This window comes from Hypanus sabinus, chromosome 2, assembly GCF_030144855.1.
Source record: "Hypanus sabinus isolate sHypSab1 chromosome 2, sHypSab1.hap1, whole genome shotgun sequence".
NCBI lineage: Eukaryota > Metazoa > Chordata > Chondrichthyes > Myliobatiformes > Dasyatidae > Hypanus > Hypanus sabinus.
The window spans coordinates 194,464,888-194,492,562 of NC_082707.1; the positions used below are offsets into that span (position 1 = coordinate 194,464,888).

The following is a 27,675-nucleotide window of genomic DNA, read 5'->3' on the forward strand; positions in this document are numbered from 1 at the left end:
TTAACAAAAGGTCTTTGTAAACAAATGTTAACTCTCTTTCTATAGCTGCTGCCTGCCCTGCTGAGTATTTCCAGAATCTTCTGATTAATTTCCAAATCTCCCAGCATCTGCAGGTTTTTGATTTTCAGTTTCTAGTTCACCTTTAAATATTTGAGATAGAGCCAGAGATGTAATCCCTTGCAATAGAAGTGAAAAATTAGAAAAAAGACTAAACTGTGATTATGGCTTTGATGATCAGACCTTCATTCATATAATGAAATTTTGACCAAATGATCCTTTGGCAGTGTAAGTACATATGTCCTCATGAGGCTCACCTAAAACCATTGTGTCAAGAACCTCAACATACAAGTGTTCACATAGCCAATTGCAAACTGAAGAACAAGGTATAATGTTCCAGTCTTGATGAAATACCATCTTTTAACCAGCTCCAAATATGTTCATAAGACGGAGTAATTTTAAGACTTTGGAACTTAGATCTTCAGTTGTTTTTATCATGATGTCATCTAATCCTTTCGATGAGATTCCCCCAGTCTGATATTCCATTGAAGCCAACTATTTTACTGGATGTGTACCAGGTTACTAATTAGGCAGTCAGATTTGTAGAGCAAAGCAGCAGCCACAGCAGACTTCAGGAGATGGCAAATATTTACACCATATGTGATCTTGTCATTTCCATTAGATATTTTTCATACTTCATGGAAATGACTTCATCACATCATATTTTAATTATCAGAACTATTTTTCTCCTTTGAAAGTCTGTTTGAAGAAAATATTTCAAACATGTGTTCAAATCTGCATCAAACAATGGCCTAATTAACAATCCTGATGCTTTCAGCTGCACAAGAAGCAAATCTCAAAGGAATCTATCGTACAACATTTAACCCAATACTTTTTTTAATCATGAGTTCCTTTAACACTATTCCCTAAAACACTATTCCCTAAAAAAAAATGGAATGTATAATATAAACAGAAGGCATTGCAAATATTATATCATTTGATTCATGCTTACCTGTGGACCTCACTGTGACCTCTTTCACAAATCCATCAAGAATTGTCAGATCCATGCTCATAGCAGAAAACACACTCCCATAGATCTCAAAAATACATCTTTCCATTTTGCCGTTGCTTCCAATTATTTGGCTGTCATTACATTGCATTTTAATTTACACTTGATTTTACAGAGATTTTCAGAGCATGTTTCAAGCAATAGTATATTTTCAATGTGTCATGATGCATTAGCAACTTAACTGCTTAATATTGCACTTGCTGGTCTGCTTTGTGTATTGCAAAGCCACAACTTAATCAAACAAAACAGTTTGAGGTTACAGCTGTTCAATTTTTAACCTAATTTATCTGTTTCCAGACCCAATCCCTTTGAGTAAATCTAAAAGCAAAAGGCCTTCTATTGTGATTAATAGAAAACGTATTTGGTTTGGAGACTAACAGGCAATTACAGAAGCAAATTCAAATACTGTTTTTTTTATTTTTAGATGGAAAATTTTATAGTAGAGAATTATCAGAAAAGTAAATTGTGCAGTACACATCGAGAATACTTGCCTTTCACCTTGTATAACTGTCAGTGTATCCCAATCCCTTAATCTTTTCCCCATGGTTCTCATTCAAATGCATGTTGCCATCATAGTTACGAAGAATGTTCTTCATCATTACTGTTCTCTGCATAGAATATTTCCTCACTACCTCCCATGTGTTCAAAACTATAAACATTTTTTTAACCATCCACAGAGGAAAATAACTTTGTTCTTTTTATCTTATGTAATCCAGGCACGATCATGCACATTTCCATTAAAAATCCTCTCTTCCTTTTTGAATATACTAATATCTACCAATATCAAATTTTACTTTGTATATCCTCTTTCTATCCCAAAGATATTTTTTATCCATGGAAGGGCTTGATTTTTTTTTGTGTGATTGTTATATAACAATCACTTCCACAACGAGAGGCCTGAGTTTATCAGTAGACTGTAAATGATGCATTGCTTAAATTATATTGTAATTAATTGAATGTAGAAATCAAATATAGTATGTTAGCCCAGAATTGCCCAGTCCAATATTGCAACAGAATTGTATGATACTACATTAGCACAGCCATTAGTATGAGGTTATTTCAGCTCAAGACATTGGAATTTAGAGCTCAATCCTCACATCCTCTGTAAGGATGTCCTCCCTGTAGAATGCATAAGTTTTCTCCAGGTACCCTGATTTCCTCCCACAATCCAATGACATACTGGGTAGGTTAATTGTTCAATGTGAATTGCCCCATGATTAGGTCAGGGTTAAATCAGGGCTGTGGGGGTTGCCGGGCAGTTTGGCTCAAAGGGCCAGAAGGGCCAATTCTGCTTTGTATCTTAAAGTAATATGTAAGTAAATACATAAATAAATAAAACCCCAAAATGATTGCCAATACAGTCTGGCTCAAGTGATATTTGTTTTTTTAAGCTTACTTCCTGAACAATGAGTAACAATTGATATAATTTCTGGGCCTTATTCTCCTCTAACTCTTCCCTCACCCCCTTACTGAAATATACACTTCCTGCAGTTGAAACAGCTCTTTAGAGGTCACTTATTATGATTTTCAGTTTTACTTCTCAATCTTTTGGTTCAACTTAACCCAAGCCAAATACCTTCTCTTCCTGTTGTAATTAACCCTCCTCCACTAAAGAAGTTCTATGCTAGATGGCCCTTGGTCCTTCATCATAACTCTGTCCACTTTATTTTCCAGGACCAGGACCAGAACCAGGTCCAAAATAGCCACCTTGTTCAGCACTTGCTTCAGTTTATTGTTGCTTAAACCTACGTACATTTTACCATGATCAAATCATTCTCGGAAAATTTCATAAAAATCACACTGAGTCATAGAAAAGTACAACACAGAAATGGGCCCTTTGGCCATCTAGTCAATGCCAAACCATTTAAACTGCCTACTCCCATCGACCTGCACTGGGACCAGAGCCCTCCATACCCTTACTAACAATATACCTACCCAAACTGAAATGTTGAAATCAAGCTTGCATGCACCACTTGGCTGGCAGATCTTTCCATACTCACTAAACCTTCTGAGTGAAGAAGTTTGCCCTCATGTTCCCCTTAAAACCTTTTACCTTTCACCCTTAATCCATGACCTCTGGTTGTAGCCCTGCCCAACCTCAGTGGAAAAAGCCTGCTTGCATTTTACCCTATCTATACCTCTCATGATTTTGCATACCTCTATCAAATCTCCACACAATCTTCTACATTACAAGAAATAAAATCCTAACCTACTCAATTTTTCTTTATAACTCGGGTCCTCCAGACCCGGCAAAATCCTTGTAAATTTTCTATGTACTCTTTCAACATATTCACATCTTTCCTGTAGGTAGATGAACAAAATGGCACACTGTGCTTCAAATTAGGCCTTACCAACTTGAACAACTTCAACATAACATCCCATCTCCTGTACTCAATATTTTGATTTATGTAGGCCAAAATGCTGAAAACTTTCTTTATGACCCTATCCCCCTGTGATGCCACTTACAATGAATTATGGACCTGTATTCCCAGATCCATTTGTTCTTCTGCATCCCTCTATGCCCTACTGTTGACTATGTAAGACCTACCCTGGTTGGTCTACCAAAGTGCAACTCTTCACAATTGTCTGCATTAAATTCTAACTGCAAATTTTCAGCCTATTTTCTAGCTGGTTCATATACCTCTGCAACCATGATAGCCTTCCTCTCTGTCCACCACACCCCCAATCTTGGTGTCATCTGCAAATACACTGATCCAGTTAACCACATTATCATCCAGATCATTGATATAGATGACAAATAACAATGGACCCAGCACCGATCCCTGTGGCATGCCACTAGTCACAGGTCTTCAGTCAGAGAGACAACCATCTACTCCCACTCTCTAGTTTCTCCTATGAAGCCAATGCCTAATCCAATTTAATATCTCATCTTGAATAATGAGCGACTAAACCTTCTAGACCAACCTCTCATGCAGGACCTTGTCAAATGCCTTGCCAACATCCACTGCCTTACCTTCATCAACTTTCCTGGTAATTTCCTTGAAAAACTCTAAGATTGGTTGGACATGACCTACCACACACAAAGCCATGCTGACTTTCCTTAATCAGTCCATATAACCATATAACAATTACAGCACAGAAACAGGCCATCTCAGCCCTTCTAGTCTGTGCCAAACACTTACTCTCACCTAGTCCCAACTACCTGCATTCAGCCTATAACCCTCCATTCCTTTCCTGTCCATATACCTATCCAATTTTTTTTTTTGTAAATGACAAATTGAACCTGCCTCTACCACTTATACTTGAAGCTCGTTCCACACAGCTACCACTCTCTGAGTAAAATGTTCTCCCTCGTGTTACCCCTAAACTTTTGCTCCTTAACTCTCAACTCATGTCCTCTTGTTTGAATCTCCCCTACTCGCAATGGAAAAAGCCTAACTACGTCAACTCTATCTCCCGCATAATTTTAAATACCTCTATCAAGTCCCCCTCAACCTTCTCTGCTCCAAAAAATAAAAACCTAACTTGTTCAAACTTTCTCTGTAACTTAGGTGCTGAAACCCAGGTAACATTCTAGTAGATCTCTTCAGTACTCTCTCTATTTTGTTGACATCTTTCCTATAATTTGGTGACCAGAACTATACACAATACTCCAAATTTGGCTTCAACAATGCCTTGTACAATTTTAACATTACATCCCAACTCCTAGATTCAATGCTCTGATTTATAAAGGCCAACATACCAAAAGCTTTCTTCACCACCCTATCCACATGAGATTCCACCTTCAGGGAACTATGCACCATTATTCCTAGATCACTCTGTTCTACTGCATTCCTCAATGCCCTACCATTTACCATGTGTGTCCTATTTTGATTATTCCTACCAAAATGTAGCACCTCACGCTTATCAACAATAAACTCCAACTGCCAACTTTCAGCCCATTCTTCTAACTGGCCTAAATCTCTCTGCAAACTTTGAAAACCTACTTCATTATCCACAATGCCACCTATCTTAGTATCATCTGCATACTTACTAATCCAATTTACCACCCCATCATCCTGATCATTAATGTATATAACAAACAACTTTGGACCCAGTACAGATCCCTGAGGCACACCACTAGTCACCAGCCTCCAACCTGACAAACAGTTATCCACCACTATCCTCTGGCATCTCCCATCCAGCCACCATTGAATCCATTTCACTACTTCAATATTAATACCTAACGATTGAACCTTCCTAAATAACCTTCTGTGTGGAACCTTGTCAAAAGCCTTACTGAAGTCTATATAGACAACATCCACTGCTTTACTCCCATCAACTTTCCTAGTAACCTCTTCAAAAGATTCAACACCTTCCAATAACTTTCCCATAACTGATGTCAGAATTACTGGCCTATAATTTCTTGGTTTCGGTTTAGACCCTTTTTAAAACAGTAGAACATCACTGGCTATCCTCCAATCTTCTGGTACCTCTCCTGTCACTAAGGATGTTATAAGTATCTCTGCTCGATCCCTGGCACTTCTGCACTTGACTCACGCAAGATCAGATGGAACACTTTGTTAGGCCCTGCGGATTTGTCCACCCTAATTTGCCTCAGGACAGCAAACACCTCCTCCTCAGTAAACTGTATTGGGTCCATGGAGCTGATGCCACTTTGCTTCACTTCTATAGACTCTGTGTCCCCGTTTATTCTGGCTTCACACATAGATTACCAGTCTGATTTTCTAAAGGACCAATTTTGTTCCTTGCTATCCTTTTGCTCTTAGCAAATCTGTAAATCCCTTAGGGTTCTCTTTTACCTTGTCTGCTAGGGCAATCTCATGCCTTCTTTTAGCCATCTGATTTCTTTCTTAAGTGTTCTCTTGCATTTCTTATACTCCATAAGCACCTCAAGTGTTCCTAACTGCCTAAACTTGCTACAAGTGCCCTTTTTTCCTTAATCATGGCCTCAATATCTGATGTCAAAAATTATTTGGAGACACTGGAGAGTTGGGAAGTGATTTGCAAGGACAATAACAGAAATAATAAGTGATATAACAGAGGTCTTTACAGTTATGAAATATTTTAATATTGTGCGTCTACTGGTGGAGAAGATCAAAATTAGAAGCCACCACTAAAATAATCAAACAACAAAGATATACTTTATCCAGAGAGTGGTAAGAGAACATGTGGTGCAGCAAAATAAAACTAGACAAGCATGTGAAGAAGAAATAGATATTATTCTAATAGATTAAATGGAGAAAGAATGGGTAAGGCAGAACTGGAACATAAATCGTCAGCAAAGTCTGACTCTCAGTCCTGATGAAGGGTCTTGGCTCAATATGCTAACTGATTTTATTCCTTTCTATAGAAGCTGCCTGACCTTCTGAGTTCCTCCAGCATTTTGTGTGTGTAAGCTCTGTTTCCGATATATATTCCGCAGAATTCCACATTGATGTAGAATATATGCTTGTGCTGAACGACTTTTATGGATTTCAAACATCATCTGCTTCAGGCAGATGCATAATAGCTATTTTTGAAATACACTCAAAAGGTCAAGCATTAGATTCAGATGCAAAAATCAAGTAAAACCAACATCTGTTTTACTACTGAGTCATGGAATAGCTTCATTTATTTAGAGGAGTGGTTTATGAACCAGTACACTGAAAGAAAAACAAACACAACTGTTGATTCCTTAGAAGCCATCAAGCACCCACTCACACCCCATTCCTTTTCCATTGATGGCTTGCTCTCCAGCACAGTAAATCATACAATAATTTCCATGTTTGTACTAAATAATGAACATTAAACATCAAATAAGATAAAAATATCTTATTCACAAAAAAGATCAGTGTGAGAAAAGCCAAGTGTAGTACGGTAAGAGCAGTCACATCATCAGTGACCACATTTTAGGAGTGTGTAAGATTTGGCACCCTTGTCTGTCCTACAGTTTATATTGGCTGCTGTCCACAGTCCATTGTCTTACCCTGGGCCTAATTCCAAAGGCTGTAGTAGGTTCAGATTGATCTAGAGTTTTATAGTTCGTCAAATTTAGAATAAAGAAACGGAGGTTAAACACTCAAATTCAGGAATCTAAACCTCTGAACATTAAGTAAGATGTACAGCATAGATCATGGTATTTCCAAACCTAAGGCCAGGGATGAACTGCATAGATCAGACAACCCCAATAGATGGAACATGGGCCAAGTCTGGACCGCAAGAACCAGATGTCTGAACTGCGTCGATCCATTGGCGCTTACGTGAACGCACCTGTCATGACATGTAAATAAAGTGCGCGCTGCTCTAATTTATTTTAACCTCATCCCACACCGTACACTTGACCTACGCCCCCGTACAGCACTCAACCTACTGCACGCTCTCTACGGTCCTCGACTAGACAGCGGCTCGCACCAGCTACCCGCCTGTCATCTAAGAAGCGAAACTGTCATATTAGCGAATTGTTACCAGCAGTAAGTCACAGACCCCTAAACTGTCAGGAGACATCCCCCTCTTCCTGAAACAGCCGTTCTCCATTTCGGCTGACGGCCAGTGGACTGCAGAGGCCAAAAGGCTGGTGCCTTCCATGGATGAGGCAACTCTTCAGATTCAGTTTATTGTCATTTAGAAACCACAAGTGCAATGCGGTTAAAAAATGAGACAACGTTCCTCCAGAATGATATCACAAAAGCATATGACAAAACAGACTACACCAGAAAATCCACATAACATTTGGCAATCCCCAATCCAGAGTCCGGAGAGGCTGCTGCATATTAATATTGCGCTACCATCTTAGCACGTTCCCCAGAAAGGAGCTCCAAATCCACCAGACAAAACAAGACCAAAAACTAAAGCTACAAGACCTGCAAAAAACCATATAGTTACAACAGAGCAAACAATAGCATAACTGATAAAAAAAAAGCAGACCATGGGCACAGTAAAAATAGTCCAAAGATGTTAAACGACTATAAGTTCAAAAGAAATCACCACACAGTTTCCACAAGTCCTCAGGGTCCCGACAGACTCGCCATCCCACGCCGGCGGCAGAAGGGAATACCCCCGCTATGAACTTCCACAGCGCCGCCCAACTCAGCCTTGCAGACGCAGCACACACTGAAAGCGACCTGACCGCAGCGGACTCCGAGTCCGTCAAACCTCCGAGCCGACGACCAGATGGAGGTCTTGGAAATGGGAACATCTGATTTGCTCAAAGCACAACTCTAGGACATTGGGGTGAGAGACTTTTGGATCAACGTGGTTCCCCAAGCTCAATTCAAAAACGCGAGAGCTATTGCAATGCTCCTACTCACACTGTTTGCCTCCACGTACATATGTTAGTCATCTCTTTCTTCAATGAACTCTATCAATCACCAGGACAGAAACAGACTCTTCAATGCACATCTTGGCCAGTGCCTCAGGATTGCCACAACAGAATACAGGCCCGACATCAGAAGGATTGGCTCATCCCGTCGCTGTCACTTCTTTCACTGATTGGTGAGTGAATCAACTTACTTTTGTCCATTTGTCAATCTTATTGTTGTCTAATAATATTATAACAACAATAATACTGATAATTTCATTTATAGCTACACTTGATACTTCAAATGCTACATAGCTTAATTAAAAAGAACAAATTGATTAAATGAGAGAACAGAAACAGTGGAAAAGGCAGTACAACTAAAACTCTGTGTGTGGAAGAGAGGTGGTGAAGACTACCGGCGGGGGGGGGGGGGGGGGGCGTGTGTGTGTGCGCTTTAAGTCCCACAAGTTCTCAATGTGACAGCTGACAGTTGTGATAGCTAGAATCATAAGTAAATGGTTGGTTTTGGACTTATTTTGGTTCAAGAGTGCATTTTTTTTTCTGTGACCCACAACACAGGCTTTGAGAATCCCAGGCCTAAATTATTACTACTACTACTACTACTACTGCTGCTACTGCTAATACGACTACAACTAATAATAATAATAATAATAATAATAATAATAGTAATAGCAGCAACAACAACATCTGCCCGTAAAACAACTTACTGGCTCAATGAAAAAAAAACCCTGAACGTTTTGGCCCTTGGCTTGGCATGCTTGACAAAATTTGGCCCTTGTGGAAAACTAATTGGGAAACCCTGGCATAGATAGATAGACACCTTATTGATCCCAAAGGAAATTACAGTGTCACAGTAGCATTACAAATGCACAGATATACACATATTAGAAGAGAATTTGGAAAGAATAAAAAATAAGTTAACTTCAAAATAAGACAACTTCAAAATAAGACATACAAGATTTACAAATCAAAGATTAGAAAATTTATTAGATTTCCAAGTTCACACTAATAAGATGGTAGTGCAAGAATTACCGTAATATTATACGGTAATGAGTGCACACTCACGCCGTCCAGATAAGAAGTGAGGTAGTATGGCATCTCCCCTTCACACCACTGCATTCTACTGGTGACAACAGACTGGTAGAACATGTGAAGGAGAGGCCTGTAAACTCCAAAAGATCTCAGTCTCCTCAAGAAGTAGAGACAATTCTGGCCCTTCTTGTACACAGACTCTCTGTTGGTGCTCCACTCAAGTATCAAGTGATGCACCTCTAGGTTCTTGTAGGTCCTCACCATCAATAGTAACAGTACAGTTTTGGTCTTCCTAAAGTCCATTACCATCTCTTTTGTCTTACTGATACTGAGCTGCAGATGATTCAGCTTGTACCATTTGACAGTGCTTCACCAGGGTCCTGTATTTATCCTCCTGTTTTCTCTTTATACATTCAACTGTAGCTGAGATTGAGAGAAGTCTTTTTTAAACTATGAATAGCTAAGATCATGGTTGTGTATCTAGACACTCTTATTTGAAAGCTAATGGAAAAAACAGCAAAATAAAGATTTATTCTTCCTCTTATACAGTCTCTCAAGATTAATAATACTTTTGTTTCACTGAAAAATAGTCCTTGTTTTATGGGTTATGGGGAGAAGGCAGGAGAATAGGGGTTGAGAGGGAAAATAAAACAGCCATGATAGAATGGTGGAGCAGACTCAATGGGCCAAATGGATCTAATTCTGCTCCTTTGTCTTATGATCTAATTGTCTAATGTAGAAGAGGTACTGCAGATCAGCTACCATACTGCCCTGAAAGAGCAAAGGACCTGGTCTGATATTAGAGAGATAATCGGAGACAAGACTTTGCTGCATAGATTACACACACACACATCCCCTAAAATGAACACAGCTACATGATCTTACTCACACACTTTTTCTCAGATGTTTTTCTCAATCTTCTTATTTTGGACCCCTTTCCCCGATCTGCTTCCTTATTCTCCCCCCCCCCCCCCGCTCCTCATCCCTCTTAGTACCTGCCCCATTTCTCACCTTCTTTCCTGTTAAACCATTGTGTCTTCCTTCTCTTGATTCCCAGAAATGTACTCATCTTCTCTACTCCCCAATCTCCTGCTGCTAGCTGTCCAAAATTCAAAGTGCTGTTCACCCATCTAACAATTAGAGTACTTAAATATAAGTCTGCAGATGCTAAAAATCCAAACAAACTCACACAAAATACTAGAGGAACCAGCAAGTCAGGCAGCATCTATGGAAATGAATGGATAATCTACATTTTGGTCCAAAACGTACTGAGAAGGAAAGGGTAAAATTCCAGAATAAGAAGGTGTGTGGAGAGAAGCTAGCTGGAAGCTATGTGGGTGGGAAAGATCAAGGCTGGAGAAGAAAGAATCTGAGAGGAGAGAAGAGTGAGCCATAGGACAAAGGGAAGGAGGAGGGGACTGGGCTAAGTAATAGGCAGGAGAGAAGAAGCAAAAAGTCACAGTTGGGAATAAAGGAAAGGAAATTAATTTACAGGAAGCCACAACTGATATTCATGCCATCAGGTTGGAGGGTACACATATGGAATATAAGGTGTTGCTCCTCCACCCTGAGGGTGGCCTCATCTAACTTACTGACTACTGTGGCTTGCCTTCTTCATGGTTGGCCATACAATAGCCAATTGTCCTGCATCTACCTAACCCACTTCCCATCCTAACAGTTGCGCCACCTCAAGCCTACAGCCGAAACCTCACCCAGAAGAGGTTCAAGAAATCTTCATCTGCATTCTCGTTGTTAGTCTTTGTTGACAGACTGCAATCTTCAATCAGGTCCCTGAGTCTCCCTACCTCTGGCCCCCTTTCCCCTAAGTCTGCACCAAATAGCTTAAATTGGGCTAAGTGAAGACATGCTGGTTCTTTTATTTATTAAAAATCTTTTATCCAGAAGAGGCATCAAAGATGAATGAGAAGCATAAGTATATCATGCTGTCCTGAAGATTAGTGGGAATGCTGAGATACTGCATTAGTTGAATTACAGTACCACCATGGTGAGACACATGTTGCTCCTGTCCGGATAACTTCCTGCCACTGTTGACATTATTACAAGTTCTGCTTCCCTGAAACCAGCAGCACCAACCAGTTCCAGAAGCACCCAGAATGCTACAAGAAATAACCAGTAAGCTGACAAACAAGCTACTTGAGGTGACCCATGCTGGGATTCAAGGCAGGTATTAGACAACAATTAACAAATTTAAATATTTATTTAAAGCAAATAGGCAGTTTGTCTGCAAAAAGAAACAACTAAAATGTGAGGAATTCTGTGCGCAACAGTGAAATGCAAAAAAAACATTATTTTTAGTTCCCCTGCTCAATTTTTCCTTTGCCACCCATTATCAACATATCTATTCTGATTCTTCTAAATATATGACCAAGCCATTTTATTTTCTGTGAGCGGGGCAACATTTTTCTTATGGCTGTGAGTTCTCTTATAACAACTAGAAGATCAGAAGTTATGGACTCCTGCAATCTATACAATGAACTAGTCCACACTCACTGGATCTAAACATCACAATGATAGCCAGCTCTAAGGACCCCAATCTCCATTGCTGGGGCTGGTTGGAATTTACTTAACCTTAATGGTATGAGCCACAGGCATGAATGTTGCCGCAAAATCAAGAAATTATTTTTTCACATGGACAGAAAATGAGATTTTATCCCACTTAGAGACCATTACCGTTAATATTTCCTTCAAAATCACTATTAATGAGAAACACAAATGAATTAGCTTCATCCATAAAGTGGATGCAAGAGCAGGTCAGAGACAGATAGTAGTTTACCCTCAGATACCCCATAGACTTTCCACTCTTAATAAGACATAAGATAGAAATATGATTGAATACCCTACTTATCTGGATGAAGGGAGCTCTAAGAGCTCTCAAAAAACTAGACAGCTTTCAGGGAAAAGCTTCCTATTAACCACCGTAGACATTCAATCACTCTACCAGTAGAAGAAAGTAGTTGCAGTGCCATCTAAAAAAGTGTGAGGAAGCACCTACAAAATGCACTGCAGTTGCTCATCCAGGTTACTCGGACAGAATCTCACAAAGCCACAGACTCAACCAGCAAGAAGGACAAGGGCTACAAGTGCATTAGTGCACCACTATTTGCAGGCTCCCCCCTGTTTTTTTTTCTATTTAGAGATGCCTTTCTGTTCTGGCCTAATGCAAACATGCCACCTAATTGCACTCATGTGACCAATTAACCCACTTACTCATATGTCTTTGGAATGTTGAGGAAACTGGAGCACCCGGAGGAAACTCAAGTGGCCATAGGGGAGAGCGTACAAACTCTTTGCAGACAATGGCAGAATTGAATCCGGGTTGCTGGAACTGTAACGGCCTTACACTAACTGCTAACACTATCATGCTACCCCTCAGATAGTTGCTCAACATTCTGATCTGGAAGTATATCACTACTTCTTCTTCAACCCTGGGTCTTATCATGGAACTTCCTACCCAACAGCACTGTGGGAGTATCTTCACTAGAAAGAATGCTGTGGTTCAAGAATCGGCTCATGTGTGAGTGGAGAAAGGCAATAACTGCTGACCCTACCAGCAAATGATAGACTCTGAAACATGGACAATAAAAATATGCTACCAGACTCAATAGCCTCTTGTAATACATGAAAGGATTATCATTTTGCTTGTGTTATGATTTCTATTGTGCTCTCCTGTGAAAGCAGTTCGCATTCTCAGAAAGAGAAAACCTGGTTTAATTTCCTTTCTTTTAACAATAATAATAACAGTAACTTATTTATAGAGCGCTTTTCATACAAATGTACTTCAAAATGCTTTACAATGGCATAAAGTGCAAACAAAAAATAAAAAGACAGAACGATGTTAGTTAAAAGCAAGATTAAATAAATAGGTTTTGAGCTAGCATTTAATGGCATCAACTGGGTCTGCATCCCTTATAGTTTTAGTTACTGAGTTCCATAGTTTAGCAGTGTAGTTAAAAAAAAACCTGATCTGCCAATTTTTTGTTGAGGGAGTTTGTTTAGAGTTAAGAGATTGGGTTGTGACTTTAGTAAATATTGCAGTGTAGTTGTGTGAGTTATGTAAACATGAAAAATGTAAATACATCAGTTATTTGAATCTTATGAACTTGTACATGTTGAGTACAAGAACCCCTAATGTCTTATCTGAAATTCCCTAAATCTGAAGTTTATTTTGAACGCTGACATGATGTCACAAATGGAAACTTCCACAAGGCATTGCAAAGGTTCCTAGGCAACGTGCTGATCTCTGTGCACCACAAACAGTTCTAAGGAGTGACCTTACGTATGTAATAAACAGAAGTTAATGGAAAATAGAAAAACACTGCATGAAAAATAAAGATCTCAATTGTGTATTGAAAGAGTGGATTTGTCAACATTGGAGTGAACACCTGTTCCTTAACGATATGCTGATCATGAAACAAGCAAAGATCTATCAGGTCAAACTGAAAATTGAATGTAATTGTGAATATTTAGCAGGTTGGTTACAGGAATTTAAGAAAAGGCACAGCATTTCTTTTCTAAAGCTTTAAAAAAATTTAAAGGTAAAGAGTCTGCTGATCATAAAGCAGCAGAGAAATTCATGGACAAGTTTTCAAAGATCATCACCGATGAAAATCTACCACCAGAACAAGCCTACAATGCAGATTGATTTTATACTTTACATAAAACCTATAAAAAAGTAAAATACAAATACAATGTAGTGTAACCTTTTAATCAAAACACAGCAATGTAGATGGAGTCTAAAAGCCTGCTGTTATTCGTGTTGTTCAACAGCTGATTCAGGTGTTGTGATGTTGCTGTTACTGCTTCTGTTACCCTACACATTATATTTTCTTATATTAATGGTATGTAATCATTTTTACTGTTAAGTACATACGTGTGACGAACAAGTGTAAGACTGCTTACTGTAGCACATACTGTAAATTCAGAGTCAGAAATGATAGCAATCCCAAGCTATCTCATTATCTATTCCAAAATCCCCAAAAGATCCAAAATCCTAAACACTTGCAGCCTCAAACATTTCAGATAAGGTGTACTCAACCTGTACTTAAGTTTGTCATTATTACAATAATGTAGTTAGTCGAATATTTTATATGTGTTGTGCTCCCTATTTGGGAATGGTTTAAAAAGTTTCAAGGGTCCATAGGCAAGTTGAGTGAGGGGACAAAGACAATGGTCGTAGTGTTATAGTGTCACACACCATGGAAACAGTCCTTCAGTCCAAAAGATCCATGCTGACTCAGATTCCCATCTGTCTGGGTCGGGACTATATCCTGCTGAAGCTTTCCTATCTACCAGTAAGTACCTGTCCAAGTACCTTTTAAATGCACCTGCCTCATCATTTCTCTGGCAGCTCATTTCATATACTGACCACACTCTTGGTGAAAAAGTTGTCTCTCAGTTTCCTATTAAATATCTCCTCTCTTATCTTAAGCCTATGCCCTCGAGTTCTTGATTCCCCAACACTAGGGAAAAGACTGTGCACATTCCCCCTATCTCTAACACTCACAATGTTATACAGCTCTGTAAATCATCCCTCAATCTCCTATGCTCCAATGGAAAAAGCCCCAACCTGCTTAACTTCACTCCAGAAGTCAGTCCCTTGAATCCTGGTAACATCCATGTAAATCTCCTCTGTACATATGTGGAATTCTTAAAAGTATATCCACTATGAACATTCAAAGGATCCTGGGTGTCCATTATTCCAAGTATCTGAAAGTCAATATGCAGAGCCCACTATTGATTAGGAACATGAATGTCATTATTGTGAAAGGGCTTGGGTACATGAGTAAAGCTGTCCTACTGCAATTACTTAGGCCCTAGGTGAATCCTCTACAGTATTATATTTATTGCTGTCTTATTTTTAAGAAAAAGTCTCTACTTGCCATGAATGCATTAATTCCAGGGACGGTAAGTCTGCTATCTGAGGAGAGATGATTTTTCTAGAGTTTAAGAAGAAGGAAAATGCTGATAAAATTCAAAAGACTGGGTGTGAGGAGGTTGTCCCCCCTTGCCAAAGAGTCTAAAATCAATGGGTGTTGCTTTAGATTAAGGATTGCAATTTAGGACTGATATGAGAATTTTTTTCACACAGATAGCAGTGAATCTGGATGGAATTCTCCATCCCAGAAGGCTGTAAAGAAATAATCGCTGAAAATGAAGAATGATTTATTTTTGCATATTAAGGGACGGACATTCTGATAGAATATCTGTCAAGATCTTGTACAGTGGAGCAAGCTTGAAGGGTCACATGCTGTTAGTTTTTGTTATCTTAAGTGTATTCTGTTCATTTCCCCCCTTTATTCTGTATCCTTACATCATTATTGCATTCAACATCTCCAAATTAAAAGAAAGAACAATTGTCTTATATGTATTCAGTAGGGTAAATACAGGAAGATTTGAGTAAACTGTATGGGACAGAATCTGCCAAATTATTCATTATATTGTCAAGTCCCAGGCATTATTCTTTTAGAACAATTTCAAAATATTCTTACAAAACTGCAAAAATTATGTTGTTTACTGCTTTGGATTCATTCTAGTTTTTGAAATGTTAACTTTTTCCACCCCCAATATAAAATAATTGCTTTAAAATGGAACGTGATATATGAATATGCAGCATATTCAATATTGTTGCCTTCCACTTTGCTACATGGAAAATGGAACAAAAAATGTAGAGAATGAATGTTAATCATTTCATGTTGCCACTAACTGGATCCAACCAGTCAACTTTAATTATTTTCACATTAACGCTTCTTGTTTCTGTCTAACTCATTTGAAATAAAGTAAAACACTATTCTAATCAATTCAATGAGTTCGCAATTATACTCATAAAATCGCATAGTTAGCAGACTCGAAATCTGCTACTCCTGGTATGTGTGTGTGTGTGTGTGTGTGTGTGTGTGTGTGTGTGTGTGTGTGTGTGTGTGTGTGTGTGTGTGTGTGTGTAGTGTGTGTGTGTGTGTGTGTGTGTGTGTGTGTGTGTGTGTGTGTGTGTGTGTGTGTGTGTGGTGTGTGTGTGTGTGTGTGTGTGTGTGTGTGTGTGTGTGTGTGTGTGTGTTGATGCGTTTCTATTTACCTAAAGCAACAAAGATTATCTGAAACAGGATACTACCAATTTAAGTGATCTCCCTGGGATTGAACTGCTCTCCCTTCTTGCTTGATCTCAAGAACTGAGGAAGGTTAACGATGTCATTACAAAGTGTCACACTGCGAAATCATTCATACACATCGGCACAAGCAACTCAAACGTCCAAGTGAAGAAATGCAACGGAATTATTTTTTCAGAGATCTGCATTAGCTGGATCCCCGTTTGCTGATCTGGGGTTGCCACCGGCCGATAAGAAGTCATTGTTAAGAAGAGGATTTATCCTCGGTGTTTCGAAAATTGCCATTGGCTAGAGAAAAGGAAAAGGCGGCTAATTTTCATTCTGCAGAAACGATAGAAATATTCCTTCGACCCCACTCCCTCCCTCGCAAGTTAGCTTGTTGGCGCCGTCGGGTTTTTTTAAGAGCATGAAGTCATTAAAGCGAGGTTTGTGATTTCATTCTGGCATCGCTTATTAAAGCGGGGTCCCTCGTCAACCCCGGAGCCAAACAGAGCATAGCAGCACGAGAAGGGATATTGTTATCTTGTTAATGCCACTTTACAGACAAGTATGAACTTCTTCCCAACTCTGTCCGAAAGAACCACCCCCTTTTGGTACCATGTTCAATACCTAATTACACCAGTAAGGTCTTCCACCAGTGTATTTCTCTCACAGTGCAAATGGCATGTTGGCCCACACTGACACAAGATCGGTTCAATGTCTAAGCGCACGATTTACCAGCGAAAACAAGTTGTTTATGACCAGTGCACAATCATACGCAGGTTGTATTGGGCTACCTTTACACGAGTGTGCCGTGCTTCGGGGATCTGGTGTGCCTCTGTAATCTAAACGAAAAATGCCAATCGTTTTTTACTTACATTGTACTATTTTAACCCATCGATTGCCGCACAATATAGTTTGATTTCGCCAACTGACGCGAAACGAGTGGATAAAATAAACAGTAAACAACTTGAAAAGGGCGAGAAAAGATCGTAGTAAGCTGTAGTTTTTAGTAATTTAGTTAGCTCCAGCATGGGCACTAGCCTCCGTCGTAAACAAGACTTCTTGAAGGAGCGGTGCCCCAGAAAGGCGGTGTTCATCATTAACGACCCCCACCACCCAGGGCATGCTCTCTTCTCGCTGTTAGCATCGGGATGAGATACAGAAGCCTGAAGGCACACACTCAGCGATTCAGGAACAGCCTCTCTCCCTCTGCCAACCGATTTCTGAATGGGCATTTAAACCACGAACATTACCTCACTTTTTTTCATTTCTGTTTTTTTTTGCATAACTTATTGCAGTTAACTATTTGACTTACTGTAATTCACAGTTTTCCGGTATTATCATGTATTGCATTGTACTGATGCCGCGAAGTTAAGAAACGTCACGACATATGCGGTAATATTAAACCTGATTTTGATCCTGATTCTGAGGATGATTTTGCTGTGGCTATCGACTGGAGGATTTATTCGCCTCTCTTATTGGCAGACGTATTCTGCGAGAGACCACGCAGGGTCTCTCGGCACATTGGCAATCGGGGACTCGGGCTCTTTGGAAATGTTTGCCTACAGTTAAGACGAAATGTAAAGAAACACACGTGGAGAGATTTTCTGTACGATACTGTTGCGCCACCTGCGAGTTCAAGCTGGCTTGCTCAGTGCAAGTGGGATCTTACGACGAATTAACTTGATTAGACAGCGCGGGAAGGTACAGAAATTCAGTGTAAACATTAAATTGGGACTGGTTACTGGAGAACGAGGGTGGATTTTATATATTGCAGTACATGTTCTCCCCTTTAGAAGTTCGAACTAAAAATATCGGGAGAAAAAACGCCTTTCTAGTCTTATCAACATGTCCCATGAAATATTGCAAAACAAAATTAAAACTGAAAATATAAGCTAGTGGCCCATACTATTCATTTACCGCATAATGTGTTTTTTTTATTATTAACGTAGAGCGCATAGACCTGCATCAGAGTGCAATACAATGATTAAAGTTTTGAATGTAAAGTAATATCGTATTTCATTCAGATACTTTAACTCTCACCCTAACAACCTCCTGGTCGGTGCACGTCTCCCTTGGTTCTGTCTGGCAATCTGCCTGCTCCCCAACTGAGAAGCCGCGGCCGTCTGCCCTGCCCTCGGAGCATCTGAAGCTAGATAGCTGGTCCGGACAGGTGAAACTGGGGTGGAAGCGGGATTCTTCTCCCGTAATGAAACCGGACTACCGCCAGCATCAGAAATAAAAGCACTTCGTCTTTCGGAGGAGCCGACGTTATGTGTCCATGCCGATGTATGCCTACCACCCTCCGCTCTCCCGAGGTGTGTCCGGCTTCTCTCCCGGGACGATACCGCGCTAATCCGGGATGTAATAGGACGTCTCGTCCTGGGTGAGGTTGAACTGATTCTCTGTAATGTTACGGGGTTATAATTTAGCGGATTGGGAACGACGCGCCCAGTCCCTGCTGCAACCTGTCCATTTACCCGGGAACGATGAGTGCCGCTTTCTCGGGAGTTAGCTTCTCTACCGAAATTTGGTATTGGGCGCGCTGCCCGAAGTGAAACAGGCATATTAGCATCCGATGGCATCCGAAACAAAACGGGATTTGTCTCCGGACTTCTCTGGCCGCTCAGTGTTCTGCTGCGGCCAGGTAGTCTTGCACTATTCACTGTCAGGTTGGAGATCCCATTTCCCGTTCGGAGTCCCCAGGACTGTGTAGACCTCCCGCGAAAATCCTCTCGAGACTCATTCGGCGCAACAGAAAGCCCCAGCACTATCAAAACGGGGATGCAAATCTCGAACCAACTGCGCTCCATGTCACACGCCGGATGATTTCGCGTTCTTCTTGATGAAAAGTTAACTTAATCCTGGTCTGTAGTCCTGCAATATAATCCTCATAAAGTTTTGCGTAAAACTAAAAAAAAACCCTTCTGCAAAACTGAAGTGTAGACGTATTTCTTGCAAAATAAAAATAAATGACTTCTAAATACTTGAAATAATTTCTCAAGTCGCATCCACGTTTAGAAGTTTGCCGACTCTCTTAGGTTCTGGTGCATGTGGGTGACTGTCAGACTCCCAGTCAGTAACTGTGGTTTAAAAAAACAGCTTCTGCCCTGGAGTTTTGAAGTAACTCTGGCTTCCCATTCGGATTCCTTCTGAACCAGGCATTACGTACAGAGGACGCTCTCGCCCACTCTCAATGAACTCTGACGTAAGGACAGAACCTAATTTAGTATCGAGAGAGAAATAAAGACTTTTACAAAAATGTGTGCATGCAACACCCCGCCGTTTGCTGACAGGAGATCAACAACATTCGAGGAAGATCAGCGGACGCGTTAAAGCAAAAATTTTGTCGCGGATCCAAGAGTCGCTGTTAGTGCATTGACCCTGCTGGTTCGATCTCAAATGCCGTATATTTGCCATCAAACAATTCGCGCTACCCTTTAAAACAGAACATGTTGCACAATATACAGAGGAGCGAGCTCTAATAGAGGGGTGATTTCCCGGTGAGAGATGACTGATCCGGCAGCGAGGCTCGTTTCCTGAGGTACTTTAGGAAGTGGTTGCAATTAACGAACCACCACTGTCAGAGCGCCTTGTGTTGTTCAGGCAGCCTTGCTCTTTCAATTAAAACTAAAATAATGATTTGCAAAGTAGTAATTATATAGTTTTTTAATCTCAAAAAGATATACAGCTTTGAATGCGTCCATTTCAAGAAAAATAACTTATTCCTGGCTTTGATTAGTGTCCGAATGGGTCTTTCCCTAATGTCGAATCCTTCAAGATCACAAACTGACAATCACTTCACTTTCCCTGCCCCCAACCCACCCTTGCCTTCTCATTTACCCAGATGGTCGATTTTGGAGCCTTAAACAGATGCCGCCACAAATCAGGCAACTCCTCTGAAAGTTCAAAGCAAACCGAGCAGTGCGGGGCTACCATACTGAAATCTATCCACTCCGATGTGGGATACCCCTTTATCACAGTTTACCCCTTTCTCAGAACAAGCAGTGATCCAGTAAAAGACATATTGATCGTCATTTTTCTCGCCGTCCCTAAGATTATTTAGCACCTGTGGGATACGTGTTCCCTCCATAACTATTTCAAGACAACACTTTTAACCCTTCCCTACTCAAACAGAACTTCCACGATATCATCCTCTCGTGGAGCTCCAAATTATTTTGATTACGAGCCCCTGATCTGTCGTTCCTCCCTGATTCACCAAGACTTGCCTGGTATAAAATTAAAAGCCTACTTCACAACAGTTAATCCGTCCTAAAGGCTTACATTTTTTGTTGGTACCCGATCCAAACTCAACACGGAGTTGGGCACGTTGGGTTCTAGTCCCAGAGCAGGGCTCTAACACAGTCCCCAGAGCTCCATCAAGATATTTCAAACCTTTAACATACTAATACTAATTAAATATCAGGAGAAGAAATAAAACATTTAAACATTAAATGCTCCCGTCATTTCGAAATTCAAATGTCATCCCCAACATTTATAAGTTGTGTTCGACCCTTCCTTTTTGAGATGCTCTTAATGGTTTAATGCGTAAACAAAGTGAATTCAATTAATATTATGCCTCGAGCGATAAAACGTCTTGGGGCGGTAGTTAAAGGAACTGAAGTGGGTACGTTATTGCTGGGACTATTGTGTCTCTTAACCGTATTCGAAATGGATTTCTGACTAGACCCTTAATTAGAATACATAGGATCTAACATGTCTTCAAATTTCGCATTTGCCCTTCCTTTTGTTAACTCATAATTGAGCACCATATACAGTTTCATAAGCTACACGTTTGAAATTTGTCAATAGAACACAATTAGGAAATATATAAAAAGGGCCCCTAGAGTTGAGCAATAGCAAAATTCATGCTGTTGTAGAGAATAAAAACAATCGTTTTAACTCTCTGGCATAGATTGCCTTATAGTTCCACATCAACTATATCAAGTCAAGTCAAGTCAACTTTTATTGTCATTTCGACCATAAATGCTGCTACAGTGCATAGTAAAAATGAGACAATGTTTTTCAGGACCATGGTTTACATAACACAGTACAAAAAACTAGACTGAACCATGTAATAAAAAAACACACAGAGAAAGCTAGACTACAGACCTACACTGGACTGCATGAAGTGCACAAAAACAGTGCAGACATTACAATAAATAATAAACAGGACAGTAGGGCCAGGTGTCAGTCCAGGCTTCGGGTATTGACGAGTCTGATAGCTTGGGGGAAGAAACTGTTATATAGTCTGGTCATGACTCTGGGCTAGAGATGTGCAAAAAGTAATCAAAGAGAAAAAACAAAAATCAAAGGAAAGGCAATTTGCCATGTACCTGGCTGCCCCTAGGTAAGTTATAATACCTTTTATGTTGCAAAATGTTTTGTGTCGTGTGAAAGAAGTGATGGTTGAATCAAGTTTCAAAATGCTCAAAGCTACAATAAGTACTAAAACATTACAACTAAATAATACACGCTAAGGAATTAGTGTGGACTGGTTACAGATTGTTCTGGGAAGGTTAGGGCTTATACTATTGGAAAAGTATTAATAACAGAATAACCTCTATAGGAAACAGGTGAAACTCACAACTCCCCCCAGACAATGAGCCCTGATGTCCATCCTGCCTTTGGGAATAGATTGGGCAGGAGGTAAATAAAGGACAGCTACTTCCTAACAGGACGGAAATGTCAGAGGGCAAATCAACCAAGGCCATTTTCATAATTATAGTTCCGCATGGCACTGTTTTCCATTAGAGCTGCAAAGTTATTTTACAACAGATACTCCTTAGCAAAAGTGACAAGGAATACACATGCAGAAGATAAACCTTTACTAAGGTTAAATTTAGTTAATGATTAGCTTGCCTTAGTGTACATTTAAAGCAAAACCAAAATTAATATTATTCCAATTGCAAAAGTTGCAAAATTCATACAGGATGAACTCTGTGTGTTTAGACTGAGTTAAGAGTAGTTGGTCCTGATTGATAATATCTTGTGTTTTATCTGCATGAAAGGTGGTCAGATAATTATTCCCCTTCCCCCTTTGTCAATGAATTTGATGGGTTCCGCCCTATCTTCTGAGCATCCAGAAGCATTATTCTTATGTCAGAACTACTACAAAAAGCACATAGTGATGAGTAAAAGCTAAATCAATTGGGAGAATTTAGAGAATTAGAATACCAAATGTCACTCATGTTCTGTCAGGAACAAATAGTTTATATGAAGGACAGGATTAAAGAGTCTGCTTATTAGTTCCCCAGTTACAAAGCTGATCATTATTTATGTAGGCTATAAAACCATAGGATAAATCAACAGAATGAAGCCATTCAGCCCATCAAATCTGCTCGGCCGTTGCACAATGGCTGATTCATTATTCCTCTTAACCCCTCTCTCCTGCCTTCTCCCATACCCTTTGATACCCTTACTAGTCTAGAAGCTATCAACCTCCACTTTAAATATACCCAATGTATTATGAAAAATTTGAAGATAATTTACTGTATATATTAGCATTTGTAAAGTTGGATAGGCATTATGTAGCATAGTGTATATAGAAAGCCTTACACATGAATGATGGAAATAACTACAGAATAATAGATTATTTAATTGACTCATGTTGGAATATTGTATTTTAAATTCTTCTGTACATTAAGATGCATTTACAATTTATTTAATAAATATAGCCAAATAAGCAAATTTTTTTGATTGTTATATATCATACCCCACTCAATGCACTGCAAAAGTCATTTTATTCAAGTTTCTGCTGCAAGATACTGTGTATTTGATGTGTGTTGAGGTAACTAACAAGTGATGAAACTACTTTAAATTAAGTTGCCGATGAATGGGCGATAATGAGTGATGCTTAGATTATACTTCGTGCTGTTTAAATAGCTATTCCTGTAACATCTTCTATTGAGACTGACACCTTTAATGCTCTGTCATTCTCCCTTATTACGATTCTTTATTCTACCATATATTGACTGCAGCACCATTGACTGACATTTAGAACATCGGGCATTGTGCATTGCAGTGGACTCAAAGCTTCTTTCATGTTGCTTTGATATTGTAGAATGCTTCTGTTCCACAATATGAATGATTGATTTCAGTCTGGAGTGAATGGATATTATTGCACGTGTTTCAGTGACAAAAATTATATAAATAACTTTTAGTAATTAACAAGTTCAACAAGTAAGAACAGATGATATGAAATCAATGAACATTGAAAGCTATCTGTTCACCCAGGAACAGATTAATAAATATGATGACATGAAGCACTCAACACAGCAACAACATCCATTTATATCCTGTATAAAAGTTCATAGATATGTAAGATGAAACCCATTTGCCCCTTATATGCCATTATTTGTTTAGAAACAGCTATCCAGCCAATCACACCTCCTTTGATCGTTAGGTGTACAAGGCATAGCTCATTATGTCCATATCAAATACTTTTACATGCAATGAGTGTTTCTGCCTCTACAAATGTGAATTCAACCTTCCTTCTGGATGGAGCCATTTTTGCTCATCTCCCTTAATCTTCATACAACTGTTATAAATCTTTGCTCCTGGGATTTTTGACTCTCCTAAGGGAAAAGGGCCTTTTCTATACTTTGTCCAGGTACCTCACAACCTTAAGCTTCTCAGTTGATGTTTCTCCTCAAAGGAAACTTCTCTGAGCCAAAGGAAATAATCCCAACCTATTCAATAATTTTCCACAGCTGACTCGTTCTAGACCTTACGCCATTCCTTTCAATTCTCCTTCACAAGTGAATCACAAGTGAATCACATCTTTCTTGTGATGTCAGACCAGAACTGTCTGCTGTATTCAGAATTTGCTGTTATATGGAGTTCTAACAATACCCATGTGCTCTTGTATTCCTCACTTCAGATGATTCTGTATCATGTGACAGCTTATAGACATGTTCTTCATGGATCTGTGGATACTCACTCCTCTTCATTTCTCCCCACACACTACCCAGTTTATTTTAACCGTGTCAGGAGCCACAGTTCATGCCAAGTCATTGGGTATATTTAAAGCAGAGGTTGATAAGATCTTGATTAGTAATGGCATCAAAGATTACAGGCATGATAGAAGAATAGCTGACAGCTAGGAGGCAGCAAGTGAGAATAAAGGAGGCCTTTTCTGGTAGGCTGCCAGTGATTAGTGGTGCTCCTCAGGGGTCATTATTGGGACTACTACTTTTCACAATGTTTGTCAATGATTTGGATAATGGAATTGATGGCTTTGGGGAATAGTTTCTGGATAATGCAAAGATAAGTAGAGGGGTAGGTAGTGACAAGGAAGCAATGTGTTTGTAGCATGACTTAGGCAAATTGGAAGAATGGGCAAAAATGTGGCAGACGGGAAATGTACAATAATGCATTTTGGTAAAAGGAACAATAGCACGGACTATTGTCTGAATGGGGAGAAGGTTCAAATATCAGAGGTGCAGAGGGACTTAGGAATCCTCATGCAAGAATCTTAGAAGGATAATCTGCAGGTTGAGTCTGTGGTAAAGAAGTCAAGTGCATTTCTGCATTTATTTCAAGGGGAACAGAATACAAAAGCAAGGAGATAATGCTGAGGCTTTATAAGACACTAGTCAGACTGCATTTGGAGCACTGTCAAAAGCTTTGGGCCCCATATCTCAGAATGAATGTGCTGTCAATGGAGAAAGTCCAGAGGAGTTTAAATAGAAACATAGGAAACCTACAGCACAATACAGACCATTCGGCCCACAAAGCTGTGTTGAACATGTCCCTACCTTAGAACTACCTAGGCTTACCCATAACCCTCTATTTTTCTAAGCTCCATGCACCCATCCAGGAGTCTCTTAAAAGACTCTATCATTTCAACCTCCACAACCGCTGCTGGCAGCCCATTCCATGCACTCACCACTCTCTTTGTAAAAAAACTTACCCCTGGTTTCCCCTCTGTACCTGCTTCCAAGCACCTTAAAACTATGCCCTTTCATGCTAGCCATTTCAGCCCTGGGAAAAAGCCTCTGACTATCCACACGATCAATGCCCCTAATTATCTTGTACACATCTATCAGGTTACCTCTCATCCTCCATCTCTCCAAGGAGAAAAGGCCGAGTTCACTCAACCTATTCTCACAAGGCATGCTCCCCAATCCAGGCAACATCCTTGTAAGTCCCCTTTGCACCCTTTCTATGGTTTCCACATCCTTCCTGTAGTGAGGCGATCAGAACTGAGCACAGTACTCCAAGTGGGGTCTGACCAGGGTCCTATATAGCTGCAACATTGCCTCACGGCTCTTAAACTCAATCCCACGGTTGATGATCCCACAAATGAATCACGAGGATGTTTGCAGGAATGAAGGGGTTAACATATGAGGAACATTTGACAGCTTTGGGGCTGTACTTACTGGAATTTAGAAGAATGCAGGGGGATCTCATTGAAACCTATCAAATGTTGAAGGGACTAGATAGGGTTGATGTGGACAGGATGTTTCCTGTGGTGGGGTTATCCAGAACTAGAGAGCACAATCCAAAATTGAGGGGTGGCCTTTTAAAACAGAATTAAGGAGGAATTTTTTTAGCCAGTGAGAGGTGAATCTATGGAATGCTCTGCAACAGATTGCGGAGGAGGCCAACCCCGTGGATCTACTTAAGGCAGAAGTTGATATTTTCCTGATTGGTCAGGACATCAAAGGATATGGCAAGAATGCTGGTGTATGCAGTTGAGTGTGATCCTGGATCAGCCGTGATTGAATGCTGGAGCAGACTCAATGGGCTGAATGGCCTAATTCTGCTCCTATGCATTACGGTATTATGAAATTTACATATATATGATGAAGTTTCTCTATCAAAGCTGATTTTTATTGTTCATTCCTACTTGCCCTTAAATATAATGTTGCACCAGTATCTTTAACTAATTCAGTCCTGGTGAAGGTATTTCCATAACGTTATTCAGTAGGGAGTTCCAGGACTCAGGAACAGTTTTATATTTCCAGCTCTGTATGATTTGTGTCAAGGAGGAGAATCTGCCAGTAGTGGAGCTCCCTTAGGCCCTTGTCCTTGATGGTGAGTACCTGGCTTTGGGCAGTAGTTCAGGGTAGTTTAGGCTGTTTGAAAAACTAATCAGTGATTAGATACCAGACCATGATTTTTTTTTTAATTTAGAGATACAGCAGAGGTCCTTTCAGTCCAGTTAGCCTGTGCTACCCAATTACACGCTTGTGACAAATTAACCCACTAATCCGGATGTCTTTTGAACATGGGAGGAAACTGGAGCGCCCAGAGGAAACACATGCAGTCATATGGAGAATGTACAAACTCTTTACAGACAGCAACAGGAATTGAACTCTGGTCACTGGTGCTAGTAATGTTATATTACTGCTATGCCCTTGGACTGAAAGGAAAGATCATTATGCAGTAAATCTAGTAAAGAGTGCTGGAGTGAGCATAGTAACAGAAGTCCTTTACATCTATCAAAATTATCATACCACTTCCTGCATTCATCTTAGTTGTCCAGTCTCAAAGCCAAAGGGACCATAATACTGATCTCAACAACCAGTTGTATGGTCAGCATAATTGGTGGAGGAGCCACATCCGTCTATTTTCTGTCTGTCTCTATTGTATTTTGTGTTGTGCGTTTATTATGGGTTGCAGTATTTTGTCACGTGGGTTGGGGCATGATTGAAGCAAATGAGTGCAGTCATAAAATCACCCTTTGTGCAGTTGGACTTTTTGGACTTTTTGTGTTGGCTGCTATAATTCTAATTTTGTTATGCTAACTTCATTTGTTTCACTTGTTTTGCTTATTTTACTATTCTTGTGCTAGATTTGTTAGTTTTTCATTGCTATGTAAGTTCATTCATCTTAACTGGTTTCATAATAAAGGATCAAACATACTTTATTCAACTTGGAAATCAGTTATTTGGAAGCACATCATACAGTGTTGAGTCCCCCCCCCCCCCAGTCTCTCAGTGGTTTTGGTTTGTTTTCAAGTTACCACTATAATTGGAGTTAGTAAAGAGTTAGAGATTCAAATTACTCCTGACATGTTGAAGGGGAAATAAACTGAACACAAATTGCACTTAGATGTGGATGTTTTTTGATGTCAGTTATTAACAGTAGAGACATTTGCCAAGTGAGGGGTACACTACAACAATAACAACTCAAGTCAAGTCAAGTTTATTGTCATTTATACATGTATACCATCAAATGAGACAATGTTTCTCCAGACCAGGGTG

At 39.8% G+C, this 27,675-nt stretch overlaps 1 protein-coding gene across 2 annotated transcripts in view; it reads right to left on the reverse strand.

Moving 5' to 3' along the window:
• Positions 1-19,683, reverse strand: part of LOC132389583 (latent-transforming growth factor beta-binding protein 2-like) — a 408,009-nt gene extending 388,326 nt beyond the window's left edge. Inside the window, exon 1 of one of the 2 annotated variants that reach the window (XM_059962068.1) lies at positions 18,506-19,683. In XM_059962068.1, coding sequence (XP_059818051.1) covers positions 18,506-19,275 — 770 coding nt within the window. In that variant the 5' untranslated portion in view covers positions 19,276-19,683. The remainder of the gene's footprint in view (positions 1-18,505) is intronic. The other variant, XM_059962075.1, reaches the window with a different exon arrangement.
• Between the last annotated feature and the right edge of the window lie 7,992 nt (positions 19,684-27,675).